The 26,413-nt window shown below is 41.8% G+C and overlaps 1 protein-coding gene across 1 annotated transcript in view; it reads left to right on the top strand.

The window, feature by feature from the left end:
* Positions 1–26,413, top strand: part of b4galnt4a (beta-1,4-N-acetyl-galactosaminyltransferase 4a) — a 450,051-nt gene that overhangs the window by 239,004 nt on the left and 184,634 nt on the right. Inside the window, exon 3 of the mRNA XM_021564073.3 lies at positions 13,477–13,575. Coding sequence (XP_021419748.3) covers positions 13,477–13,575 — 99 coding nt within the window. The remainder of the gene's footprint in view (positions 1–13,476; positions 13,576–26,413) is intronic.

Below are 26,413 nucleotides of genomic sequence, written 5' to 3'. Positions count from 1 at the left end.
TCCTCATCTGAGATTTCTTAACCAAGTTCTTGTTCCCAAGCCCTTTTAATAGTGTCTGTGTATACCTCTACGTGGGCCTGTAGCACATTATACAGTCTAGAGACCGACCCTTTTGGATGGGGTTTGACAAGGATCAGGCTATCTAATGTAGGATTATTTAGCTTAATGCCATACTGTGGGATATGTGTCCTTAAGAAATTCCTGATTTGGAGGTATCTGGAAAAATATGTTGTTGGCATGTTAAACTCAGCTAACTGACCATCAATGTATAAGTTCCCAATTGTTGTGAGCCCCTTCTCGCTCCACTGTGAAAGAAAACATATCATCCAATGCAGGGTGGAAGCATGATTCAGGAAAATCGGTCTGTCATTGAACAGTCGTGCCCAAAAGTTTTGAGAATGACACTAATATTAATTTTCACAAAGTCTGCTGCCTCAGTTTGTATGATGGTAATTTGCATATACTCCAGAATGTTATTAAGAGTGATCAGAAGAATTGCAATTCATTACAAAGTCCCTCTTTGCCATGCAAATTAACTGAACCCCCAAAACACATTTTCACTGCATTTCAGCCCTGCCACAAAAGGACCAGCTGACATCATGTCAGTGATTCTCTCGTTAACACAGGTGTGAATGTTAACAAGGACAAGGCTGGAGATCACTCTGTCATGCTGATTGAGTTCAAATAACAGACTGGAAGCTTCAAAAGGAGGGTGCTTGGAATCATTGTTCTTCCTCTGTCAATCATGGTTACCTGCAAGGAAACACGTGCCGTCGTCATTGCTTTGCACAAAAAGGGCTTCACAGGCAAGGATATTGCTGCCAGTAAGATAGCACCTAAATCAACCATTTATCGGATTATCAAGAACTTCAAGGAGAGTGGTTCAATTGTTGTGAAGAAGGCTCCAGGGCACCCAAGAAAGTCCAACAAGCGCCAGGACCGTCTCCTAAAGTTGATTCAGTGTCACGCCCTGGTCTTAGTATTTTGTGTTTTCTTTATTATTTTGGTCAGGCCAGGGTGTGACATGGGTTTATTTTGTGATGTGTTTTGTCTTGGGGTTTTGTAGGTATTGGGATTGTGGTATAGTGGGGTTCTCTAGGAAAGTCTATGGTTGCCTGAAGTGGTTCTCAATCAGAGGCAGGTGTTTATCGTTGTCTCTGATTGGGAACCATATTTAGGCAGCCATATTCTTTGAGTGTTTTGTGGGTGATTGTTCCTGTCTCTGTTTTGCACCAGTATAGGCTGTTAAGTTTTTGTGTTACGGTTCTTGTTTTTGTATTGTTCATTTTTCATCTTTATTAAAGATGTATGAAAATTACCACGCTGCATTTTGGTCCGATCCTTGCTACACCTCCTCGTCAGAGGAACAGGAGAAAGAAAACCCTAACATTCGGGGCACCACCAGTACAGAGCTTGCTGAGGAATGGCAGCAGGCAGGTGTGAGTGCATCTACACGCACAGTGAGGCGAAGACTTTTGGAGGATGGCCAGGTGTCAAGAAGAGCAGCAAAAAAGCCACTTCTCTCCAGGAAAAACATCAGGGACAGACTGATATTCCGATAAAGGAAGTCCATTTTAATTCCTAACTTCTTAACTTACTCAATATGCTTTCTGAAAGATAGCTTTTTGTCCATGCAATCTACAATGTAATGTATCCCCAAAGAAGCAGCAGATATGAAACCAGACTGAGATCAAGTGAATATTAATCAAGTCAAAGGGGTCACCATCTTTGTGGAGAGGGAGCACATGAGCAGACTTCCAGACCCTAGCAAAACATGAGCAGACTTCCAGACCCTAGCAGCACATGAGCAGACTTCCAGACCCTAGCAGCACATGAGCAGACTTCCAGACCCTAGCAGCACATGAGCAGACTTCCAGACCCTAGCAGCACATGAGCAGACTTCCAGACCCTAGCAGCACATGAGCAGACTTCCAGACCCTAGCAGCACATGAGCAGACTTCCAGACCCTAGCAGCACATGAGCAGACTTACAGTCCCTAGCAGCACATGAGCAGACTTCCAGACCCTAGCAGCACATGAGGCGGCAGGGTAGCCTAGTGGTTAGAGCGTTGGACTAGTAACCGGAAGGTTGTGAGTTCAAACCCCCGAGCTGACAAGGTACAAATCTGTTGTTCTTACGTATCGGCCTCACGGACTTCGTCAGAGCTTTTGTACCGAAAAAAAAATGTTAAATGGGTGTCCATCGCATTTTCAACTCTACTGATGGTTTTCTCACAAAAATGTTACGTTATTTAGCGAGTGGGCACACTCTGGTATTGGCACGTGTGCTCTAGCCAACAGCGCGCATCAGAATATTTTTATTTGTCAAATGATAGCCGAGCATCGATGATTCAGTCACCAGAATAAGACCCTCAAGGAGCATCAAGTTCATCACCTTGCAATGATCCCAGCGTATTTCCTAGTGCATTTGGTTAGTGACACATTTTTTACCTGACAATTATCTTGGGTGCTAGGGTCCCTGAACAGGCAGTTAACCCACTGTTCCCAGGCCGTCATTGAAAATAAGAATTTGTTCTTAACTGACTTGCCTGGTTAAATAAAGGTAAAATAAAAAAATAAAAATGAGCAGACTTCCAGACCCTAGCACCCAAGATAATTGTCAGGTAAAAAATGTGTCACTAACCAGGTTTCCATCCAATCTTTTTATGCGAGTAAAGTCCATAAACATTTCAGGACAGGCCTGATGGAAACAGAACATTTTTCAATACACTTTCCAAATGTCGATATAACCAAATGCACTAGGAAATACGCTGGGATCATTGCAAGGTGATGAACTTGATGCTCCTTGAGGGTCTTATTCTGGTGACTGAATCATCGATGCTCGGCTATCATTTGACAAATAAAAATATTCTGATGCGCACTGTTGGCTAGAGCACACGTGCCAATACCAGAGTGTGCCCACTCGCTAAATAACGTAACATTTTTGTGAGAAAACCATCAGTAGAGTTGAAAATGCGATGGACACCCATTTAACATTTTTTTTTTCGGTACAAAAGCTCTGACGAAGTCCGTGAGGCCGATACGTAAGCTTATTAAAAATCAGTGATACTATCAAGAGCAGTGTGCAGTTTCCTTTTTCCTCCGTCTTGTTCAACTGTTACCATGCACCTGCAAAAAAGATTGCTCGGATGTGCCTTTTGAATTTTGAGGTACATGGGAATTTAACAAAATAGTATTTTTAGCATCACGCACAGCCATTTAGCTGCAATAATTCAATTTGATGGAAACACATCTCTGGAAGGACAGTTTTGAAAACATTCCTATGATAATCTGTCGCCAATTGAATGGAAACTGATACCACAATTAGGGGAAAGCTGCAGCAAGACAGGCTCATGTGCCCTGATCAAAAGTAGTGCGCTGCATACTGTACAGTAGGGAATAGTGTTGTCACGATACCAGAATTTTGACTTCAATACCAATACAAGGTTAAGTATTGCGATACGCGATACCATCACGATACTCGATACCAAAACGATACCACAGCAAAAAAAGGTATTTGGGATCCAGGAGGACACTGAGAAAGGGAAAACCACTGAATTTGTCTAGGAGCTGATAACTGTATTGCTGGGGAGTGAACACTTCAAAATGGCCATTCTGATCGACCACGCACACAGATCACAGGCAACGAAGCCGGCCAAGGGCGCGCCACCAAGGCCATTTATCGCAAGGCTGCACTAACCCCAGACCAGGGATATTATCCTCAAGCTGGCTAGTCAAAAGTTCCCCCTTAACTTCAACGGAGCCAGGGTGTCTTTCTACCCAGATCTTACTTAGGAGGTGAGGAACCAACGCAAAGAGTATGATGAGTTACGCAAGAAATTCCTCTTCCCAGCCCGGTTTAAGGTGACAATCGAGGGATCAACACATACGTTTGACAACCCAAAAGAGGCCGATCTGTTCTTGTCAAGCAAACTCCCTGGCTGAGGTGTCAACCGGCAAAATGGACAAATACAGGCCAGGACTGTGTTTGAATGTGTCTTTTTGATCAGAAGATCAGAAATTGGGACTTATATGATGGGTGAGATGTTATGGCTTATATAGCATTGTTTAGCCTATCATGTTTTAGCACCACTCACCCCCTAACGTGAGAGTTATATGTCTACTGGTTGGCGACCGTGGCGCTTAGACGCATACTCGTTGAAAGATGAGACTTTTTGTCAGTATTTGAAGGAGCAGATTGCCTTTTTCCTCTGAGCTAACGACACGGTGGATGTTGACGACTCCACTCTTTGGGAATCTCTAAAGGCTGTGATTAGAGGTTACATCATTTCTTATACATCAGAGAGGAAGAAACACGCCAATACTAGGCTGAGAGAAACTGAATGAGAGTTAGGGGAACAGGATAATGTTTTTAGGACGAATTCCTTCGAATGCAGTCCTTGAGAAGATCACAAAGTTGAAATATGAATACAATACCATCCTTTCGAAACGAGGGGGCTCTTTACTTGCTAGTCATTACAAAGTTATTTTGAACTGGGTGACAAACCACATAAATTATTAGCAAGACAGCTAAGGCATGTACAGGCATCTAGAGCTATTCACAAAATAAAAGACGAGAAGGGTCAAGTAGTAACAGAACCACAGGATATTAATAAATGCATTGTGCAGTTTTACTCAGAGTTATATCAATCAAAATGCGATGCTACTGATCCACAAACTAGGGCACGCTTTCTCGCTGAATGTGAACTTTCTAAACTAGACAGAGGGGCATCTGCTGCTCTCGATGCTGGGATAACTTTAGAGGAAATTCACACGGCGATAGCACAATTTCCAAACAGCAAGGCCCCTGGGCCCGATGGATATGTAGTAGAATTATATAAGAAGCAATGCGCCAGTCTAGCTCCACTTATGTTGCGAATGTTTAAACATTCCAAAGACAATGCCAAACTCCCGCAAACACTGTATGAGGGTACAATAGCGCTGATCTTGTAAAATATATAGATTCCATTGAGATGCCGTCTTATCGCCCCATGTCGTTACTCCACATAGGTGTTGACAAAAGTATTGGCAAACCGATTGAAAACATATATTCCTGACCGGACAGGTTTTATCCTGGGTCGACATATACTGTATACTACAATTTGAGACGCCTTTTCAACGTAATGTATCATGATCATAACGTTGAGGCAGTGGTAATTGCTCTTGACACAGAGAAGGCATTTGATCAGATTGAGTGGAAGTATTTGATGTCGGTTCTGGAGCATTCCAGTTTTGGAAAGGAATTTATTAATTGGATAAGAATTATTCATGCACACCCAATGCTGTCCGTGGTAACCTATCAGGAAATGTCGCAGTTATGCCTGTTCAAGGGCTGCCTGCTCTCTTCGCTATAGCCATGGAACCCCTTGCTACTCTCATTCGTGCAGGTGCCGATATAGCTCCGTTTAAAATAAAAGACGCAGCACGGAATTTCCCTATAGGGAGACAATATTATTTTGTTTTTATCCAAGCCTAAAACTTCTATTCCCCCCTTAACCTGATAAATACATTCGGCTCATTCTCTGGCTACAAGATAAACTGGTAAAAAGCTAATTGATGCCGAATATCACGGTCTGTGATATGGTCTGTGATATGCAATTTCGGCAATCTACCCCATTTAGGACAGTGGTGGACAGGTTCACAAGCCTTGGCATTGTAGTGATAAGATAACTTGATCAGCTATTGAAAGTGATTGGGGAATGAAAATGTATCAGCTTAAAGAAAATATAGATTTTTGGAAAACACTGCCTATCTCCTTGGTTGGTCGTATAAAAACTATTAAAATGGTTTTCCTACCCAGGTTTCTTTACCTCTTCCAATGTCTCCCGAATTTCATACCACAAAGCTATTTTAAGATACTGGATTCAATAGTAATTCCATTTTTATGGGATAACAAGGAAGCCAGAATTTCAAAGAAGCCTCTATGCAAGTACAAGATAGAGGGGGGCTTTGGCCTTCCTCACTTTAAACTGTATTATTGGGCTTCTAATCTGAACATTGTGTCTTTCTGGAAGGAAAGTTTACCTGGGATGCGACTGAATGATATGCCTTCATGGCTTTTGATTGAGCAGGCTTCCTGCCAACGTTCCTCACTCCCTGCACTTGTTAATAGTCCTGCATATGTGAAGAAAGCCACTTATGACTCTAAATCAGTCATTCGTCATACTCTTAGGATCTGGAAACAAATGAGGTATTTTCTTAACATACCGACTGTAATACAGTTAAAAGTTATACAGGCAATGTTATACAGAGAATGACAAATATTAATTTCAACAAAGTTTGCTGCTTCAGTGTCTTTAGATACTTTGTCAGATGTTACTATGGAATACTGAAGTATAATTAAAAGCATTTCATAAGTGTCAAAGACTTTTATTGACAATTACATGAAGTTGATGAAAAGAGTCAACATTTGCAGTGTTGACCCTTCTTTTTAAAGACCTCTGCAATCCGCCCTGGCATGCTGTCAATTAACGTCTGGGCCACACATCCTGACTGATGGCAGCCCTTTCTTGCATAATCAATGTTTGGAGTTTGTCAGAATTTGTGGGTTGTTGTTTGTCCACCCGCTTCTTGACGATTGACCACAAGTTCTCAATGGGATTAAGGTCTGGGGAGTTTCATGGCCATAGACCCAAAATATCAATGTTTTGTTCCCCGAGCCACTTAGTAATCACTTTTGCCTTATGGCAAGGTGCTCCATCATGCTGGAAAAGGCATTGTTCGTCACCAAACTGTTCTTGGATGGTTGGGAGAAGTTGCTCTTGGAGGATGTGTTGGTACCATTCTTTATTCGTGGCTGTGTTCTTCGGCAAAATTGTGAGTGAAGCCACTCCCTTGGCTGAGAAGCAACCCCACACATGAATGGTCTCAGGATGCTTTACTGTTGGCATGACACAGGATTGATGGTAGCGCTCACCTTGTCTTCTCCGGACAAGCTTTTTTCCGGATGCCCCAAACAATCGGAAAGAGGATTCATCAGAGAAAATGACTTTACCCCAGTTCTCAGCAGTCCAATCCCTGTACCTTTTTGCGGAATAGGGCATGCCTTTCGTTAAATAGCAGAAAACAAATAATTCAGTTGACATTCATACCGGTTATAGATTATGGTGATATTGTTTATATGAATGCAGCTTCCACTGTGTTTGGACACAGTTTATCATAACAAACTACACTTTATTATTGGCGACAGGTTCTGTACACATCATTGCTTTCGTTTTCACAAGCACTGTTCATGACACACACTGTTCACACCCCTCTTGTTGGCGTCCCCACAGTTTGGGAACCTGTGCCTAACTTCATTGTTACATACAAACTACCAAGGATGGCTAACTCTGAAGATCCCTTCGATATCCAATGAGTTACTTAAATCTGCTTTTAGTTCTTTTGCACCGCACTTGTGAAATAATTTCCTAAACTCTCTAAAATTAGAAGAGTTGGTGCCTGTAGAACAATTCAGATGGCTGATAGAATTATTTTTTACTGAAGAATGTGTCTGTTTTATATGATTTTGTTTCGCATCTTGTGTATTGATGTGAGTGTACAAAACATTAGTAGCACCTGCTCTTTCCATGACCTAGACATACCAGGGGAACCCTGGTGAAAGCTATGATCCCTTATTTATGTAATTTGTTAAACCCACTTCAATCCGTGTAGATGAAGGGGAGGAGACAGTTTAAATAAGGATTTTTAAGCCTTGAGATATGGATTGTGTATGTACAAGGCATTCGGAAAGTATTCAAACCCCTTGACCTTTTCCACATTTTATTAAGTTACAGCCTTATTCTAAAATGGATTAAATGTTTTTTTCCCCTTCATCAATCTACACACAATACCCCATAATGACAAAGCAAAAACAGGTTTTTAGACATTTTTGCAACAAACAAAAAAATACAAAAATAAACTGAAACATCACACCGCTATGAGCAGAACATGTTCCAATATTCAGAACCTTTCCTCAGTACTTTGTTGAAGCACTATTGGCAGCGATTAGAGCCTCTGGTCTTCTTGGGTATGAAGCTACATGCTTGGCACACCTGTGTTTGTTGAATTTCTCCCATTCTTCTCTGCAGATCCTCTCAAGTACTCTCAAGCTGCACAGCTTTCAGGTCTCTCCAGAGATGTTCGATGGGGTTCAAGTCCGGGCTCTGGCTGGGCCACTCACAGACATTCAGATACTTGTCCCGATGCCACTACTGTGTTGTCTTGGCTGTGTGCTTAGATTCGTTGTCCTGTTGGAAGGTGAACCTTCACCCCAGTCTGAGGGCCTCTGGAGCAGGTTATCATCAAGGATCTCTCTGTTCTTTGCTCCGTTCATCTTTCTCTTGATCCTGACTAGTATCTCAGTCCCTGAAAAACGTCCCCACAGCATGATATTGCCACCAACATGCTTTAACATAGGGATGGTGCCAAGTTTACTCCAGACGTGATGCTTGGCATTCAGGCCAAAGAGTCCAATCTTGGTTTCATCAGACCAGATAATCTTTTTTCTCATTGTCTGAGTCCTTTAGGTGCTTTTTGGCACTCTCCAAGCGGGCTGTCACATGCCTTTTACTGAGGAGTGGCTTCCGTCTGGCCACTCTACCATAAAGGCCTGATTGGTGGAGTGCTGCATGGATGGTTGTCCTTCTGGAAGGTTCTCCCATCTCCACAGAGGAACTATGGAGCTCTGTCAGAGTAACGATCGGGTTCTTGCTCACCTCTCTGACCAAGGCCCTTCTCCCCCGATTTCTCAGTTTGGCCCGGGCAGCCAGTTCTAGGAAGTGTCTTGGTGGATCCAAACTTTTCGTCCATTTAAGAATGATGGAGGTCACTGTGTACTTAGCGACCTTCAATGCTGCAGAATGTTTTGGTAGCCTTCCCCAGATCTGTGCCTCAACACAATTCTGTCTCGGAGCTCTACGGACAATTCCTTCGACCTCATGGCTTGGTTTTTGCTCTGACATGCACTGTCAAATGTGGGACCTTATATAGACAGGTGTGTGCCTTTCCAAATCATGTAAAATCAATTGAATTTGCCACTGGTGGACTCCAATCGAGTTGTAAAGGATGATCAATGGGAACAGGATGCACCTGAACTCAATTTTGAGTCTCATAGCAATGAGTCTGAATATTTTATGTAGATAACGTATTTCAGTTTTTATTTTCCCTTTGTCATTATGGGGTATTGTGTGTAGATTAATGAGGAAAATAAATATTTAATCCAATTTAGTATAAGGCTGTAACATACAGAATGTGGAAAAAGTCAAGGGGTCTGAATAGCATTCAGAGGGTGAATGGGCAAGATAAATTATTTAAGTGACTTTGAACGGGGTATGGCAGTAGGTGCTAGGCACACTGGTTTGAGTGCATGAAGAACTGCAAAGCTGCTGGGTTTTTCATGCTCAACAGTTTCCCATGTGTATCAAGAATTGTCCACCACCCAAACGACAGCCAGCCAACTTGACAAACTGTGGCAAGAATTGGAGTCAACGTCCTGTAGATCAGCGTCCTGTAGATCAGTTTCAACACCTTGTAGAGTCCATGCCCCGACAAATTGAAGCTGTTCTAAGAAACTCAATATTAGGAAGCTGTTCTAATGTTTTCAACACTCAGTGAACATAATTTGTCAAAACACACATAGAGCCTGCAGCAGCACTCAGAAGTGAAGGACAGAGAAATTGGTATAAAAAGCTTTTCCCTCAATATTTTGTATTAAACTAAATCAAAAGGGGTGGGAAGTTCCAGCTCAATATTAGGATGGTGTTTCTAATGTTTTGTTCACTCAGTTGATGTGTATAGTGTTAGGTTCTAAACGAACAGTGTAAAAACTCAAATGGATGACTTGGAAAAGCTCAAACCAAGTTTATTCACCCACTGGGTCAAACAGCTGCAAAGACAAAGACATGTTTACACAAGCACATACGGTTCCAGTCAAAAGTGGACACGTACTCATTCAAGGGTTTAACTTTATTTGTACTATTTTCTACATTATAGAATTATAGTGAAGACATCAAAACTATGAAATAACACATATGGAATCAGCTAGTCACCAAAAAAGTGTTAAACAAATCAAAATATATTTTAGATTCTTCAAAGTGTTCATCCTTTCCCTTGATGACAGCTTTGCACACTCTTGGCATTCTCTCAACCAGCTAGATGAGGAATGCTGTTCCAACAGTCTTGAAGGAGTTCCAACATATGCTCAACACTTGTTGGCTGCTTTTCCTTCGCTCAGCGGTCCAATTCATCCCAAACCATCTCAATTGGCTGTGACTGTGGAGGCCAGGTCATCTGATGCAGCACTCCATCACTTTCCTTACACAGCCTGAAGGTGTGTTGGGTCATTGACCTGTTGAAAAACAAATGATAGTCCCAAAAAGCGCAAACCAGATGGGATGGTGTATCACTGCAGAATGTTGTGGTAGTCATGCTGGTAAAGTGTGCCTTGAATTCTATATAAATCAAACACAGTGTCACCAGCAAAGCACCCCCACACCATCACACCTCCTCCTACATGCTTCACGGTGGGAACCACACATGCGGAGATCATCCATTCACCTACTCTGCATCTCACAAACGGCGGCAGGTAGCCTGGTGATTAGAGCGTTAGACTAGTAACTGAAAGTTTGCTAGATCAAATCCCTGAGCTGACAAGGTAAAAAAAACTGTTGTTCTGCCTCTGAACAAGGCAGTTTAACCCACTGATCCTAGGCTGTCATTGAACATAAGAATGTGTTATTTACTGACTTGCCTAGTTAAATAAAGATAAAATGATTGAAGACATGGTGGTTGGTGGTTGGAAGCAAAAATCTCAAATTTGGACTCATCAGACCAAAGGACAGATTTCCACTGATCTAATGTCCATTGCGTGTGTTTCTTTGCCGAAGCTAGTCTCTTCTTATTATTGATGTATTTTAGTAGTGGTTTCTTTGCAGCAATTCGACCATGAAGGCCTGATTCACGCAGTCTCCTCTGACCAGTTGATGTTGAGATGTGTCTGTTATTTGGGCTGCAATCTGAGGTGCAGTCAACTCTAATGAACTTATCCTCTGCAGCAGAGGTAACCTGGGTCTTCCTTTCCTTTGGCTGTCCTCTCGAGAGCCAGTTTCATCATAACTCTTGATGGTTTCTGCGACTGCATTTGAAGTTCTTGAAATGGTCCGTGTTGACTGACCTTCACGTCTTAAAGTAATGATGTACTGTTCTGTCATTTCTCTTTGCTTATTTGAGCTGTTCTTGCCATAATATGGACTTGGTCTTTTACTAAATAGGGCTATCTTTTATATAACCCCCCCCCCCCCCCAACATTGTCACAACACAACTGATTGGCTCAGACACATTAAAAAGGAAAGAAATTCCACAAATTAACTTTTAACAAGGCACACCTGTTAATTGAAATTAATTCCAGGTGACTACCTAATGAAGCTGATTGAGAGAATGCCAAGAATGTGCAAAGCTGTCATCAAGGCAAAGGATGAAAACTTTTAAGAATCTAATATCTAAAACATATTTTTATTTGCTTAACACTTTTTTGGCTACTACATGATTCTATATGTGTTATTTCATAGTTTCACTTTAATTTACAATGCAGAAAATAGTAAAAAATAAAGAAAAACCCTTGAATGAGTAGGTGTGTCCAAACTTTTGACTGGTGCTGTATATTTATACCCTCATACTAGGTAGAGTCAAGTCCTTGCACATGTAGACAGCCAATACATCTCTGTTGCTAGTCATGGTCTTAATTTGTTCCTCTCACTTGTGTAGTCATGGCCCCGCCTCCTGCTAGAACATTTGTGTGCATGTAAGTATATATGTGTTCCATGTCACTTCATCTGACCTGACATCGGGCCAAATTCCTCACTCCTCCCTTATCCACGGCTGTCCTACCTTATCAGTGACTGAAACCAGACTGTTGCCCTTTGCCTCCCTCCATAGGATCCATGAGATTTAAGAATAACATGTTTGACAGAATGTAAATGTTTTGCCTCCCCCCCCCATTTTCTCACTCAGTAACTTTCCATACACCTAGTTCTTATCCACCCTCCATTGACCCCAACATATACAATCATTATGCATGTCAAGTAATCAATAAGTTATTGTAAGGTAACATGAATAAGTGTATTTCAAGATAAAATAAACAATAGTGTATATTGGTGTGTATTGATGTGTATGTCTGATACACGGATCATCTGTAAAAAAAGACATTGGTCTCAGCATGACTCCCTGTCAAATTAAAGGTTAAAGAAATAGGGCTCTGTTCAAAAGTAATGCACTCTATAGGGAATAGGGTGCCATTTGGGACACATCCATGACTGGCGCAGCAGTCTAAGGCACTGCATCTCCTTGCAGTAGGTACCTGTCACTATAGTACCTGGTTTGAATCCAGGCTGTATCACATCTGGCTGTGATTGGGAGTCCCACAGGGTGGCACACAATTGGCCAAGCATCATCCGGATTTAGCTGGAGTTGGCCATCATTGTAAATAAGAATTTGTTCTAAACGTCGTAAGGATCTGACCCTTTAAAAATTTGTTTTGCCTAAAATGACATACCCACATCTAACTGCCTGTAGCTCAGGACCTGGAGCAAGGATGTGCATATTCTTGAGACCATTTGAAAGGAAATACTTTGAAGTTTGTAGAAATGTGAAATTAATGTAGGAGAATATAACACATTAGATCTGGTAAAAGATGCAAGAGAAAGGCCATAATGCATTATTCCAGCCCAGGCACAATTTAGATTTTGGCCACTAGATGGCAGCAGTGTATGTGCAAAGTTTAGACTTATCCAATGAACCATTGCATATCTGTTCAAAACTTTGTATCAATACAGGGCCAAATTTGCCTAATTGGTTTATTAATACATTTTCAAGTTCATAATTGTGCACTCTGCTCAAACAATAGCATGGTTTTCTTTCACTGTAATAGCTCATGTAAATTGGACAGTGCAGTTAGATTAACAAGAATTTAAGCTTTCTACCCATGTCAGATATGTCTATGTCCTGGGATTTTTGTTTGTTACTTACAACCTCATGCTAATCACATTAGCCTACGTTAGCTCAACCATCCCGCGGGGGGGGGGGGGGACGACGACACACCGATCTGGTTAAATAAAGGTTAAATAAGAAATATACACATTTTGTTTATGTTGATGTGGTCACAGGAGGCTAGAACTGTGGATGGATGGATAAGTGGATAAATTAGCTATTTATGTGCACTGCAAGTGATACCACATTTCTATTGTTGCACTTTTTGATTTATACACTGAAAGAGTAACGGTACAATCTTTCCCTTTACCCCTCTCTCATATTCTCATCTGCTTTTTCATCCTGTAATGTGCATATTTTTCCCTCTTCCTCTTTACCATAATCGTTCTTTCATCTAGACCTGTACTTTCTTCAATTTCTAGGTCCTTTGGATGCTTTTTCTTTCTCTCTCTTTTCTCCATAGCTGTCATCCCTGTCTCAACCCCCACTGACCATGTTCTCTGTCCTTCTCCAGGAGGATGAGTCCAATGCTGTTGGAGCTGACCCCAGAGACCATGGCCACATCAGGAAGTTTCTCAGCCAGCGCCACAAGAAGTTGCCATGGAAACCTGAGGTAAGTTCACAGGATAGGATTTAGTGTTTGGTCTCTCTGAAGTATATTTGAATCCGCTTTGAGACCAGGTCCCTTATTAACAAAACATCTCAGTGTAGGAGTGCTGATCTAGAATCAGGTGCCGCCTACCCCAGTGATATACATTTTTATGATCTAAATGTAAACAAAAATGATCAAAAATCTGTCTCCCTCTCTTAGTATCTGAGAAACTTTTCTGAGGCCCTGGCTAGAATAACAAACATGGCATGAATCCTCTTAAAGACTTGGCTAAAGCCACACACCTGGATTGAAGTGACCCCAAACTTTTGAACAGTAGTGTATATACAGTGCATTTGGAAAGTTTTCAGACACCTTCCCTTTTTCCACATTTAGTTATGTTACTGCATTATTCTAAAAAAATCTAATCGGTGTACCCATAATGACGAAGCGAAAACAGGTGTTTTGAAATTGTTGAAAATATATATATACTGTATATATACATGCTCGACTCTTCTTGGGTATGACATAGTTTTTCCCATTCTTCTCTGCAAATCCTGTTGTGGAATATTTGAATTCAGTGAGAGAGACTTTGTCATTTCTTCAAACATTCATCTTTATTTAATATTGATTCATTATTGTAATAACGAAGCTGGTCGATCCCACACTCTGAAGTGTGATGCCAAGAGCTCAAAGAGCTGAACAGAGCCACAGTATTTTATAGTTAAGACATCTCCTCCCTGGTACCTCAAAGTACACAAACACCAACTCATTATATGGAATGCAGGCTGTAGGTTTTATCACCAAGCCATCAATAATCAATTGCCAGCGCTGAGCCCCAGAGGCCCAACTCAGTCCCACAGACACAGACGAGAGAGTACTCATCAAACCTTATTTGATGCATAAACAGTATGTAAACATAAACATAATCTTGTCAGTTTTCTACCAAATCCTCTCAAGCTTTGTCAGATTGGAAGGGAAGCGTTGCTACACAGCTATTTTCAGGTCTCTCCAGAGACTTTCGATCGGGTTCAAGTCCAGGCTGGCTGGGCCACTCAAGGACATTCAGAGACTTGTCCCGAAGCCACTCCTTTGTTGTCTTGGCTGTGTGCTAGGGTCGTTGTTCTATTGGAAGGTATGATGCTGCCACAGCATGATGCTGCCACCACCGTGCTTCACTGTAGGAATGGTACCAGGATGGTACCAGGTTTCCTCCAGGTGCTCAGCATTCAGGCCAAAGAGTTGAATATTGGTTTCATCAGACCAGAGAAACTTGCTTCTCATGGACTGAGAGTCCTTTAGGTGCCTTTTGGCAAACTCCAAGCGGGCTGTCATGTGCCTTTTACTGGGTAGTGGCTTCCGTCTGGTTACTACCATGAAGGCCTGATTGGTGGAGTGGTTCAGAGATGGTTGTCCATCTGGAAGATTCTCCCATCTCCACAGGGGAAATCTAGAGCTCTATCAGAGTGACCATTGGGTTCTTGGTCACCTCCCTGACCAAGGCCCTTCTCACCGGTTTGCTTAGTTTGGCCGGGCGGCCAGCTCTAGGAAGAGTCTTGGTGGTTCCAAACTTCTTCCATTTAAGAATGATTGAGGGCACTATGTTCTTGGGGAACTTCAAACCTGCAGACATGTTATGGTATCCTTCCCCAGAGCTGTGCCTCGAAACAATTCTGTCTCCGAGCTCTTCGGACAATTTCTTCGACATCATGTCTTGGTTTTTGCTCTGAAATGCACTGTAAACTGTGGGACCTTATATAGACAGGTGTGTGCCTTTCCAAATCATGCCAAATCAATGGATATTACCACAGGTGGACTCCAATCAAATTGTAAAAACATCTCAAGGATGATCAATGGAAACAGGATGCACCTGAGTTCATTTTCGAGTCTCATAGCAAAGGGTCTGAATACTTATTTAAATACATATTCTTTTTTTTTTTAAATTGGCAAACGCTTGTAAAAACCTGTTCGCTTTGTCAGTATGTGGTATTACGTGTAGATTGCTGAGGATTAAAAAAAAAATGTTTTAATCCATTGTACAATAAAGCTGTAATGTAACAGAATTTGGGAAAAGTCAATGGGTCTGAATACTTTCCAAAGGCATTGTACCCTTTGAAAAAATTATTTTATTCAAGAAAAAGAATCACAAGTAATTATAGATCAGCAAATAATTGCTACTATAGGTGTTTTTTGCACTGTAATTCAAGAGAAGATGTTTTCTCTCCATGTTGTCCTTTTTTGTGGGCCCTGGTCAAAATAGGAAATAGGGTTTGCAGACTTAAACTGTAATTTCCTCACATTAGAGCCTGAGTAGTGAAAACATACTCTCCATCTATTTTGCCTTAGCTTGTGGATGAGAATGTTTCTCCAAAACCATTTTTCACCTTCTAAAATGTCACCTTAGACCAGAGCACTAGAAGGTACTCTAATTTCCAAGCTGTAAGCAGTTCAGACACGCACGGACACACACGGACACGCATATACGCACTTATACGCACACGCACGCACACACACACAGACATACGTCTAACTGCTATAACAATAGGGAACAGAAGGCAGGCCAATTAAGCAGAGAAAGTGTGATAAGAAGAGCCGTGCTCGATGTGTAACCTGCTCAGCACAGTGTAATGAACTCTGGCCGCGGAGGCCCTGTGTGTCTCAGAGGACCTAATGCAAAGCACATCTGTGAACTGGTCAAGCGAGAAGACAACCGACCAATTTAGCCTTTATTATTTCAATGGCTCTCTGGCTCTTTAGTGTCAGTTTTGTGCATGTTGTTGTGTGTGTGTGTCAGACAAGGACATTCAAGGGTGTGTGATGGAATGTACTTAAGCAAGTCTCCAGGTCTCGGAAAGTTTACTCATCACGTGATCCACCTTCACTACCCTTTGATCAAGACACACATCAACACCCTACTTCCTCCACAAAAGACAACAATTAAAATATGCCAGGATTTAGTGTGTTCTATATAGTCTCGGGGAGACACTGTAAAATCTGTATAGTTATTCCACCCATGTTCTCCTAGGCTATTCATTCTTCAGTTATTCCACTATTGTTCCCTCAGGGTATCCAAAATAGTGTTCAGCATGCAGAAGTGAGTCCACAGGACAGGGACCCAGAACCATTGGGTGTAGAACAGGCATATGGACACAGCTATGGACTTAGAAGAGTGTTACTGACCATTCGGAATTATGTGTATGGTCCCACCTCATTTGTAAACATAGGATGAGTCAGGGCCACCAAGAAGAAAAAAACATGTGACGAGCTGGCATTTCCCCCCCATCACTTTTGAATCAGGTGGGGCAACGTCCCACCCCTTTTGATTTAGTTTAATACAAAATATTGAGGCAAAATCTTTAAAAAGAGGGGTAAAGTGCCGTTTTTTTTTTAATACCAATTTGCCAACTCACACACAATGTCTCTGTCCTTCACTTCTGAGTGCTGCTGCAGGCTCTATGTGTGTCTTTAGGAATGATGTACACTGAGTGTTCAAAACGTTAGGAACACCTTCCTAATATTGAGTTGCACCCCCTTTTGCCCTTAGAACAGCTTCAATTTGTCGGGGCATTGACTCTACAAGGTTTCGAAAGCATTCCACAGTTAGGCTGGCCCATGATGACTCCAATGTGTCCCACAATTATGTCAAGTTGGCTGGATGTCCTTTGGATAGTGGACCGTTCTTAATAACACAGTAAACTGTTGAGCGTTAAAAAAAAACAGCAGCATTGCAATTCTTGACAGACTCAAACCTGACACCTAATTCCATACATCATTCAAAGGCACTTAAATATTTTGCCTTGCCCATTCACTCTCTGAATTGCACACATACACAATTACATTTGAGTAATTTAGCAGATGCTCTTATCGTGAGCGACATACAGTAGTGAGTGTATACATCTGTCATACTTTTTCATATTGGTTCCCCTTCGGGAATCAAACCCACGACCCTGGCGTTGCAAGCACCATCTACACTGATTAAAGTGGATTTAACAGGTGACATCAATGAGGAATCATAGCGTTCACCTGGATTCACCTGGTCAGTCTATGTCGTGGAAAGAGCAGGTGTTCCTAATGTGTTCCTAATCAGATTCACGGAACTCCACCCCCACCTCTGTGTCATGATTTTTTTTAAACTATCCCATGTGGCTGTACTTCTCATCCTGGGACTGTCCCGTTTCTCAGACCCTTTTCAGGTGTCCCAACTTTTCTTTCTACAAAAGAAGGTAATTTTGTCAGCATGACGCATCAATTAATTTAGGCTACAAGAATGTAGACCCAGTGACAATAGCCGAATGTCATAACACTTTTGGTGTTTTGCAACCGATGGTTCTCTTTCCATTCATCAATTGGCGTGAGTGCACAGTGCACTGTTTGGATGCTGGAGTTATTTTGGAGTGGACAAAAATGCTCAGGTAGTCTACTTTTTGAAGTTATGTATTTGACAATAAGATGAAAACATCATGATTGTGTTCATGCCAAATTAAAAGGAAACACTTTTTTTTTAAATGACATCTTTACTATTAGGCCCATAATAAATAGAAAATGCTAGTGCATGCACACATAGGCCCCACTAAAAAAATTAAGGCCCCAGAATGTCACGGTATAATGTGCACTCTGGCCCAGAAACCCAACTTGTATTTTTACTTAAGTACTTTACACATTTGCTGCTGATCAGTTATCTAATATAGCTAATATAGCAACTATTGAATTTGAAGCAGGGGAATTTCTATCAGAACCAAAAGTAATCAATCAAAGATTCAGTAGTGGAAAAAGTACCCATTTGTTATACTTTAGTAAATGTGAATATTTACTCAAGTAAGTGTGAAAGTCACCCAGTAAAACACTATTTGAGTAAAAGTCTAAAAGTATTTGGTTTTAAATAAACTTAAGTATCAAAAGTAAATGTAATTGAAAATTATACTATCATTTCAAAATGCTTATATTAAGTACACCAGGAAACACAAATGTATTTTTTATTTTATTTACAGATAGCCACTACAACACGCAGACATAATTTACAAATGAAGATTTTGTGTTTAGTGAGTCCTTCAGATCAGAGGCAGTAGGGATGACCAGTGATGTTATTTTAATAATTTTGTGAATTGCACCATTTCTCTGTCCTGCTAAGCATTCGATACGTAACGAGTACTTTTGGGTGTCACCAACTTTTACTTTGAGTTCACCACATTCCAATAGAAAATAATGTACTTTTTACTTCATACATTTTCCCTGACCCCCAAAAGTACTCCTTACATTTTGACAGGAAACAAATGATAGATGATAATCCCACTAAGCCCAAACCAGATGGGATGGCATATCGCTGCAGAATGCTGTGGTAGCCATGCATGTTAAGTGTGCCTTGAATTCTAAATGATCACAGACAGTGTCACCAGCAAAGCACCCCCACACAATTACACCACCTCCTCCATGCTTTACGGTGGGAAATAAACACGTGGAGATCATCCGTTCACTCACACCGCGTTTCACAAAGACACAGTGGTTGGAACCAAAAATCTCCAATTTGGACACCAGACCAAAGGATACATTTCCACCGGTCTAATGTCCATTGCTTATGTTTCTGTTGCGCAGAATACAGTGAAAGTGAAATGCTTACAAGCCCTTAACCAACAATGCAGTTTTAAGAAAATACCTACAGAAAAAAAGTTACGAGATAATAAAAACAAATAATTAAGGAGCAGCAGTAAATAACAATAGCGGGGCTATATACCGTACACGGGGTACCGGTTCAGAGTCAATGTTCGGTTGCACCGGTGTCGAGGTAATTGAGGTAATTATGTACATGCAGGTAGGGTTATTAAAATGACTATGCATAGATAATAACAAAGAGTAGCAAATAGTCTGGGTAGCTATTTGATGAAACTGTTCAGGAGTCTTATGGCTTGGGGGTAGAAGCTGTTTAGAAGCCTCTTGGACCTAGACTTGGCGCTCCGGTACTGCTTGCCATGCGGTAACATATTTTTATTGGTGTCCTTTAATAATCATTTATTTTGCAGCAATTTGACCATGAAGGCCTGATTCACACAGTCTCCTCTGAACAGTTGATGTTGAGATGTGTCTGTTACTTGAACTCTGTGAACTCTGTCAATTCCCTTTGCTTATTTGAGCTGTTCTTGGCATGATATGGACTTGGTATTTTACCAAATAGGTCAACCCCCCCCCCCCCACACACCTTGTCACACAACCGATAACCGATTGGCTCAAACACATTAAAAAGGACAGAAATTCCACAAATGTACTTTTAACAAGGCACACCTGTTAATTGAAATGCATATATTTTTATTTGTTTAACACTTTTTTGGTTACTACATGATTCCATATGTGTTATGTATAGTTTTGATGTCTTCACTATTATTCTACAAATAAAGAAAAACCCTTGAAGAGTAGGTGTTCTAAAACCTTTGACCGGTAGTGTATCTCAATCACTCCCAAATTCTTTGAAACTCGTAGGTACATTCAGCTTCATCTCAAGTTATAAAATGAATCTAACCAAATCAGCCCTACTGCCTTTCAAGATCCCAACAGAGGACTCCATCTCTACCTATGGAATCCCAATATTTTCCCACTTTATATAATTGGAAGTAGATATATTTTCTTTATTAGATAAAAAGCACTGCCAGAAACTTGAACAGAAAACTCAAATCAATTAAATCCGACCTTAGTAGATTAATGAACATCCCAGTTGCTTTAACAGGCAAAATATCTGTTGTCAAAACAAATATTTTGCCACGCCTCAATTTCTGTAGTCAACTCTTCCCATGTCTCCACCTTATGGTTTTTGGGATAAAATCCATAGTGCGGTTTCAAAATGTATATGGCAAGGTAATCGATCCCGGATAAGATTAACAAATAAGCGTAGAGGGAAAGACGTAACTTTTAAAAAAAACGAAGCCTTTCGTGAACTAACACTCACACTTTTTTCCCTCTTACTAGCTCTGACTTTACTGATAGCTACTTTCTTGAGAAAACATGTACTTACAATGATTGTGATATGGGGTTGTCCCACATAGCTATCTTAAGACGAATTTCCTAACTGTAATTCACTCTGGATAAGAGTGTCTACTAAATGACTAAAATGTAAAATGTATAAAAAAAGAGGCATAGTACAGTCTTTGTGCATATCATCCATCTCTGTCTGGCTGAGGCCTTAGCTGTGGTCTTATTAGCCCTTTTCTCCAGGCACCACTGTGCCATGTTGGGATCCCAGGTGCCAGGACAGAGGTCTGAGGGGCACCAGGCTGGCACTGTCAGTGGCACACCATCAGACACACAGAACCAGACTGCTTCCATATGCCAACTGTCACACAGCAGGGGTTGCTGAACACACACACATTCCGACACACTTACAGACATGCACAAACAAGCATACACACACAGATGCATATTTACACACGCACATGCACACACGCACACACACACACACACACACACACACACACACACACACACACACACACACACACACACACACACACACACACACACACACACACACACACACACACACACACACACACACACACACAAACACAGCTGTCGGTTACCAATAATGAGTTGCCCTCTGCCTTGACATTGGCCGAGTAGTTAGGTTCCTTTCTACCACTAATTATGACATGAGAGTGCCTCCAGACCTGTCAAAGTAGCCCAGAGCTGACTTAGCATTAGCATATCAAATAGAGGCAACTCTATAATGTTTGATAAGCAGACCTATACCATTATGTAAATGATAGTATGCTGGCACTCTAACCAGGATTTAAAATATATTCTGGACCACTGAAGTCCTAGGCATGTAAAACTGAAATGCTGGAAGAGGTGGGTAGAGTACTGAAAATCTGTACTTAAGTAAAAGTACTTACTTAGATCGTAATTTAATCAAGTAAAAGTAGCCCTCTTAAGAAACAACTTTTATTAAGTTGTATTACATCCCCCTGAGTCTCTCTGTCAGAGTAATGGCCTGCAATAACTTCTTCACTGGCCCACCAATCACAGCCCTATAAATAACACTGGCCCACCAATACAGTATCCGGTCAGAAAATTGCTTAAGTACTACTTACAAATATAGTTTTATAATTGTTTTACAAACAAAAATAGCAACTACTTACAGTAGCGCAATTGATTTGACATGAATTTATTATTTAAGCCTGCCAGCACCATGACCAGCACCACTTGTTGACTGTGCACCTCAGAGAGAAACTCACAGAGTATTTTGACAGAAAAAACTAAAAAACTATTCACAACATAGCATTTATGTGTAGTTGCCCTTTAATTAAATTCCGCACCTAGCAAGAGACCCATTGTGGTTTGCTAGCAGTGTTTCAGTAGCCTACTGCAGGCTACAATGTATAGTAATGCACATTTGATGGCAGAGTTTGCAGTCAACATTTAAAATTCATAACTGAATATCACATAGCAAACATTTAACAAAGACTTCAGACTATACTTTTTAAGTACCTGGTTTGCATACCTATTGCTGCCTTAGCATTTACTGGTAGATATCATGAGTTGAAATGTATTTCCTACCTACAGTGCATTCAGGAAATATTCACACCCTTTGACTTTTACCAAAATGTTTTGTTTTACAGCCTGAATTTAAAAGATTTTGTGTCACTGGCCTACACACAATACCCCATAATGTCAAAGTGGAATTATGTTTTTCAAAATGTTTACAAATTCATAAAAGAAAAGAAAAAGCTAAAATGTCACTAAGTATTCAAACCCTTTGTTATGGCAAGCCTTTTTAAATGTATTCAATTTTTATTTAATGAGGCAAGTCAGTTAAGAACACATTCTTATTCACAATGATGGCCTAGGAACTGTGTGTTAACTGCCTTGTTCAGGGGCAGAACGACAGATTTATACCTTGTCAGCTCGGGGATTCAATCTAGAAACCTTTTGGTTACAGGTCCAACACTCTATCCACTAGGCTACCTGCCTAAATAAGTTCAGGAGTAAAAAATGTGCTTAACAAGTCACTTAATAAGTTGCATGAACTCTGTGTGCAATAATAGTGTTAAACATGATTTTTGAATGACTACCCCACACCCCACACATACAATTATCTGTAAGGTCCCTCAGTCGAGCAGTGAGTTTCAAACACAGATTAAAACAGATCAGAAAAGTGTGTGTTCTTGACCAGGAGTCAGGAGTGCGTTGGACTGGAGTGGGTAGGGGCAGGGTTGAGTGAATCTAGCTGGAGTGACTACCAGCAAACCGGGTATACATTCCCAAAACATTAGCTAAGAATCCCATTAAGTTAAGATCTAACATTAGGATGATAACATCCCAAAAACACGAAAATAATGTTTTTGCTAACATTATTATTGTTTTTACATTATCAATGTTCTCCTCACAGTCAGTAACATGCTGTGCACAACGTGTAGAACAACCGCCACAGAACATTGCCCAAAAGTTCTTGTTAGGTTACCAGGTAATGTAATAACATCAGTAATTTTTCCCAGCAAACCAAACCAAACCAAACATGCAGGATTATGTTTATTGTCATGTGTCGTGGAGGCAGTATTGATCTGTTCTGGGAATTCTGTCCGGTCTGTGTGAGTCTATGGCAGCCAAGCTGGAAGAGCTGGCTGTTATTTATAGGGCTGTGATTGGTGGGCCAGTGAAGAAGTTATTGCAGGCCATTACTCTGACAGAGAGACTCAGGGGGAAGACAAAGAGACAAATTACAGCAGGCCTGTCAGAGAGGCATACAGAGTGATGGGAGGAGGAGTAGGAAAAAAGAATAAGAGGTAGATGAAGAGTATGGGGGTAAGGAAGAGGAGTGAAACAGCTCCCTCTCGTCTTCCTCTCCCGACCCCTCCCTCTCTTTCTCTCTTATCCACACTCTCTCTTTCTGTCCACCCCATCTCTCTCTATCTTGTATACAAATTCATAGGAGGCAGATAGTTAGGATGCCATGTGGTTGGTTAGTTTTCTGTGCCTCAACCTGTCTCCCGTTGGTGCTCTGTAGACAGGCAGCTGTGGGACTAGAGACAATAGAGGAGCAGTCACTGCTTTCCATCTCTCCTATGTTAATAATACAGTTGAAGTCTGAAGTTTATATATGCTTTGGTTGGAGTCATTAAAACTCATTTCTCAACCACTTCACAAAGTTCTTGTTAACAAACTATAGTTTTGGCAAGTCGGTTAGGACATCTACTTTGTGCATGACACAAGTAATTTTTCCAACAATTGTTTACAGACAGATTATTTCACATATAACTCACTGTATCACACTTCCAGTGGGCCAGAAGTTTACATACACTAAATTGACTGTGCCTTTTAACAGCTTGGAAAATTCCAGAAAATGATGTCATGGCCTTAGAAGCTTCTGATCTGCTAATTGACATCATTTGAGTCAACTAGAGGTGTACCTGTGGATGTATTTCAAGGCCTACCTTCAAACTCAGTGCCTCTTTGCTTGACATCATGGGAAAATCAAAAGAAATCAGCCAAGACCTCAGAAAAAAATTGTAGACCTCCACAAGTCTGGTTCATCCTTGGGAGCAATTTCCAAAAGGCTGAAGTTACCATGTTCATTTGTACAAACAATAGTACGCAAGTATAAACACCATGGGACCACGCAGCCGTCATACCGCTCAGGAAAGAGACGCGTTCTGTCTCCTAGAGATGAACGTACTTTGGTGTGAAAAGTGCAAATCAATCACAGAGCAACAGCAAAGGACCTTGTGAAGATGCTGGCTGGAGGAAACGGGTACAAAAGTATCTATATCCACAGTAAAACGAGTCCTATATCTACATAACCTGAAACGCCTCTCAGCAAGGAGGAAGCCACTGCTCCAAAACCGTCATTAAAAAAGCCAGACTATGGTTTGCAACTGCACATGGGGACAAAGATTGTACTTTTTGGAGAAATGTCCTCGTGTGTGATGAAACAAAAATAGAACTGTTCGGCCATAATGACCATTGTTATGTTTGGAGGAAAAAGGGGGATGCTTGCAAGCCAAAGATCACCATCCCAACCGTGAAGCACGGGGGTGGCAGCATCATGTTGTGGGGGTGCTTTGATGCAGGAGGGACTGGTGCACTTCACAAAATAGATGGCATCATGAGGTAGGAAAATTATGTGGATATATTGAAGCAACATCTCAAGACATCACAAGTTAAAGCTTGGTCGCAAATGGGTCTTCCAAATGGACAATGACCCCAAGCATACTTCCAAAGTTGTGGCAAAATGGCTTCAGGACAACAAATGGAAATGTGATGAAAGAAATAAAAGCTGAAATAAATAATTATATTTTCTATTATTCTGACATTTCACATTCTTAAAATAAAGTGGTGATCCTAACTGACCTAAAACAGGGAATTAAATGTCAGGAGTTTAAATGTATTTGGCTAAGGTGTATGTAAACCTCTGACTTCAACTTTACATAGGATTTATATATGTTATTTCTTCTATGAATGGTGAGTGGAGGAGTCAAGCGCAGAGAGCAGGTAATTCCGTACGTGGATCTTTTATTCCAAAGACAGCGGATACACGTACATGCAAAACACAAGGGCGCATGAAACAACCTGTCCAAAACACACAGGACTAAAACTGTCTGGAAAAATAGAGATCACACTAATACACCAACAACAATAAACAGAAAACAAGCCCGCACAATACCCAGCGGGCCTAGTGCCCTTAAATAGCCTACAAACAAAACTAACTCAAAACAGGTGTAACCAATTAGACCCAATTAACAGAAACAAAAGGAAAGGGAATCGATGGCCGGCGACGACGAGCAGGAAGAGGCACAATCTTCGGCGGGACTCGTGACAGTACCCGAGGTACTGCAGGCCCCTCACCCGGCGTCTCGAGTCCAGAATAGCTCGTACTGTGTACGCCGGGGGCCCCTCGATGTCCAGAGGGGGCGGAGGGCCCTTTGGTACCTCACCTTCTTGTAGGGGACCAGCTACCACCGGCCTGAGGAGAGACACATGAAACGAGGGGTTAATGCGATAGTAAGAGGGAAGTTGCAATCTATGACACACCTTGTTTATCCTCCTCAGGACTTTAAATGGCCCAACACACTGCGGCCCCAGCTTCCGGCAGGGCAGGCGGAGGGGCAGGTTTCGGGTCGAGAGCCAGACCCTGTCCCCTGGTGCAAACACAGGGGCCTCACTGCGGTGGCGGTCAGCGTTTCTTTTCTGCCGTTCACTGGCCTGCCTGAGAGAATCCTGGACTGCCCGCCAGGTCTCTCTAGAGCGCTGTACCCACTCCTCCTCCGCAGGAGCTTCGGTCTGACTCTGATGCCACGGAGCCAGGACCGGCTGGTAGCCCAGTACGCATTCAAATGGCGACATGTTCGTGGATGAGTGACGAAGTGAGTTCTGGGCCAACTCTGCCCACGGGACGTACCTCGCCCATTCTCCTGGCCGGTCCTGGCAATACGACCTCAGAAACCTACCCACTTCCTGGTTTACTCTCTCCACCTGCCCATTACTTTCTGAGTGATAACCAGAGGTAAGGCTGACCGAGACCCCCAGACGCTCCATAAACGCCCTCCAAACCCGGGACGTGAACTGGGGACCTCGATCAGATACGATGTCCTCTGGAACCCAGTAGTGCCGGAAGACATGGGTAAATAGAGCCTCAGCAGTCTGTAGGGCCGTAGGGAGACCAGGCAATGGGAGGAGATGGCAGGACTTTGAGAACCGATCCACAACGACCAGAACGGTAGTGTTCCCCTGAGATGGGGGAAGATCAGTAAGGAAATCTACCGAGAGATGAGACCATGGCCGTTGTGGAACCGGGAGGGGTTGTAACTTCCCTCTAGGCAGATGCCTAGGAGCCTTACTCTGAGCGCATACCGTACAGGAAGAGACATAGAGCTTCACATCCTTA

The sequence above is a fragment of the Oncorhynchus mykiss genome, chromosome 2 (assembly GCF_057628025.1).
Source record: "Oncorhynchus mykiss isolate SJ-2025 chromosome 2, ASM5762802v1, whole genome shotgun sequence".
Classification (NCBI taxonomy): domain Eukaryota; kingdom Metazoa; phylum Chordata; class Actinopteri; order Salmoniformes; family Salmonidae; genus Oncorhynchus; species Oncorhynchus mykiss.
Note: the sequence above shows the minus strand (reverse complement) of the source record. Positions and strands in the feature narration are given on the sequence as shown.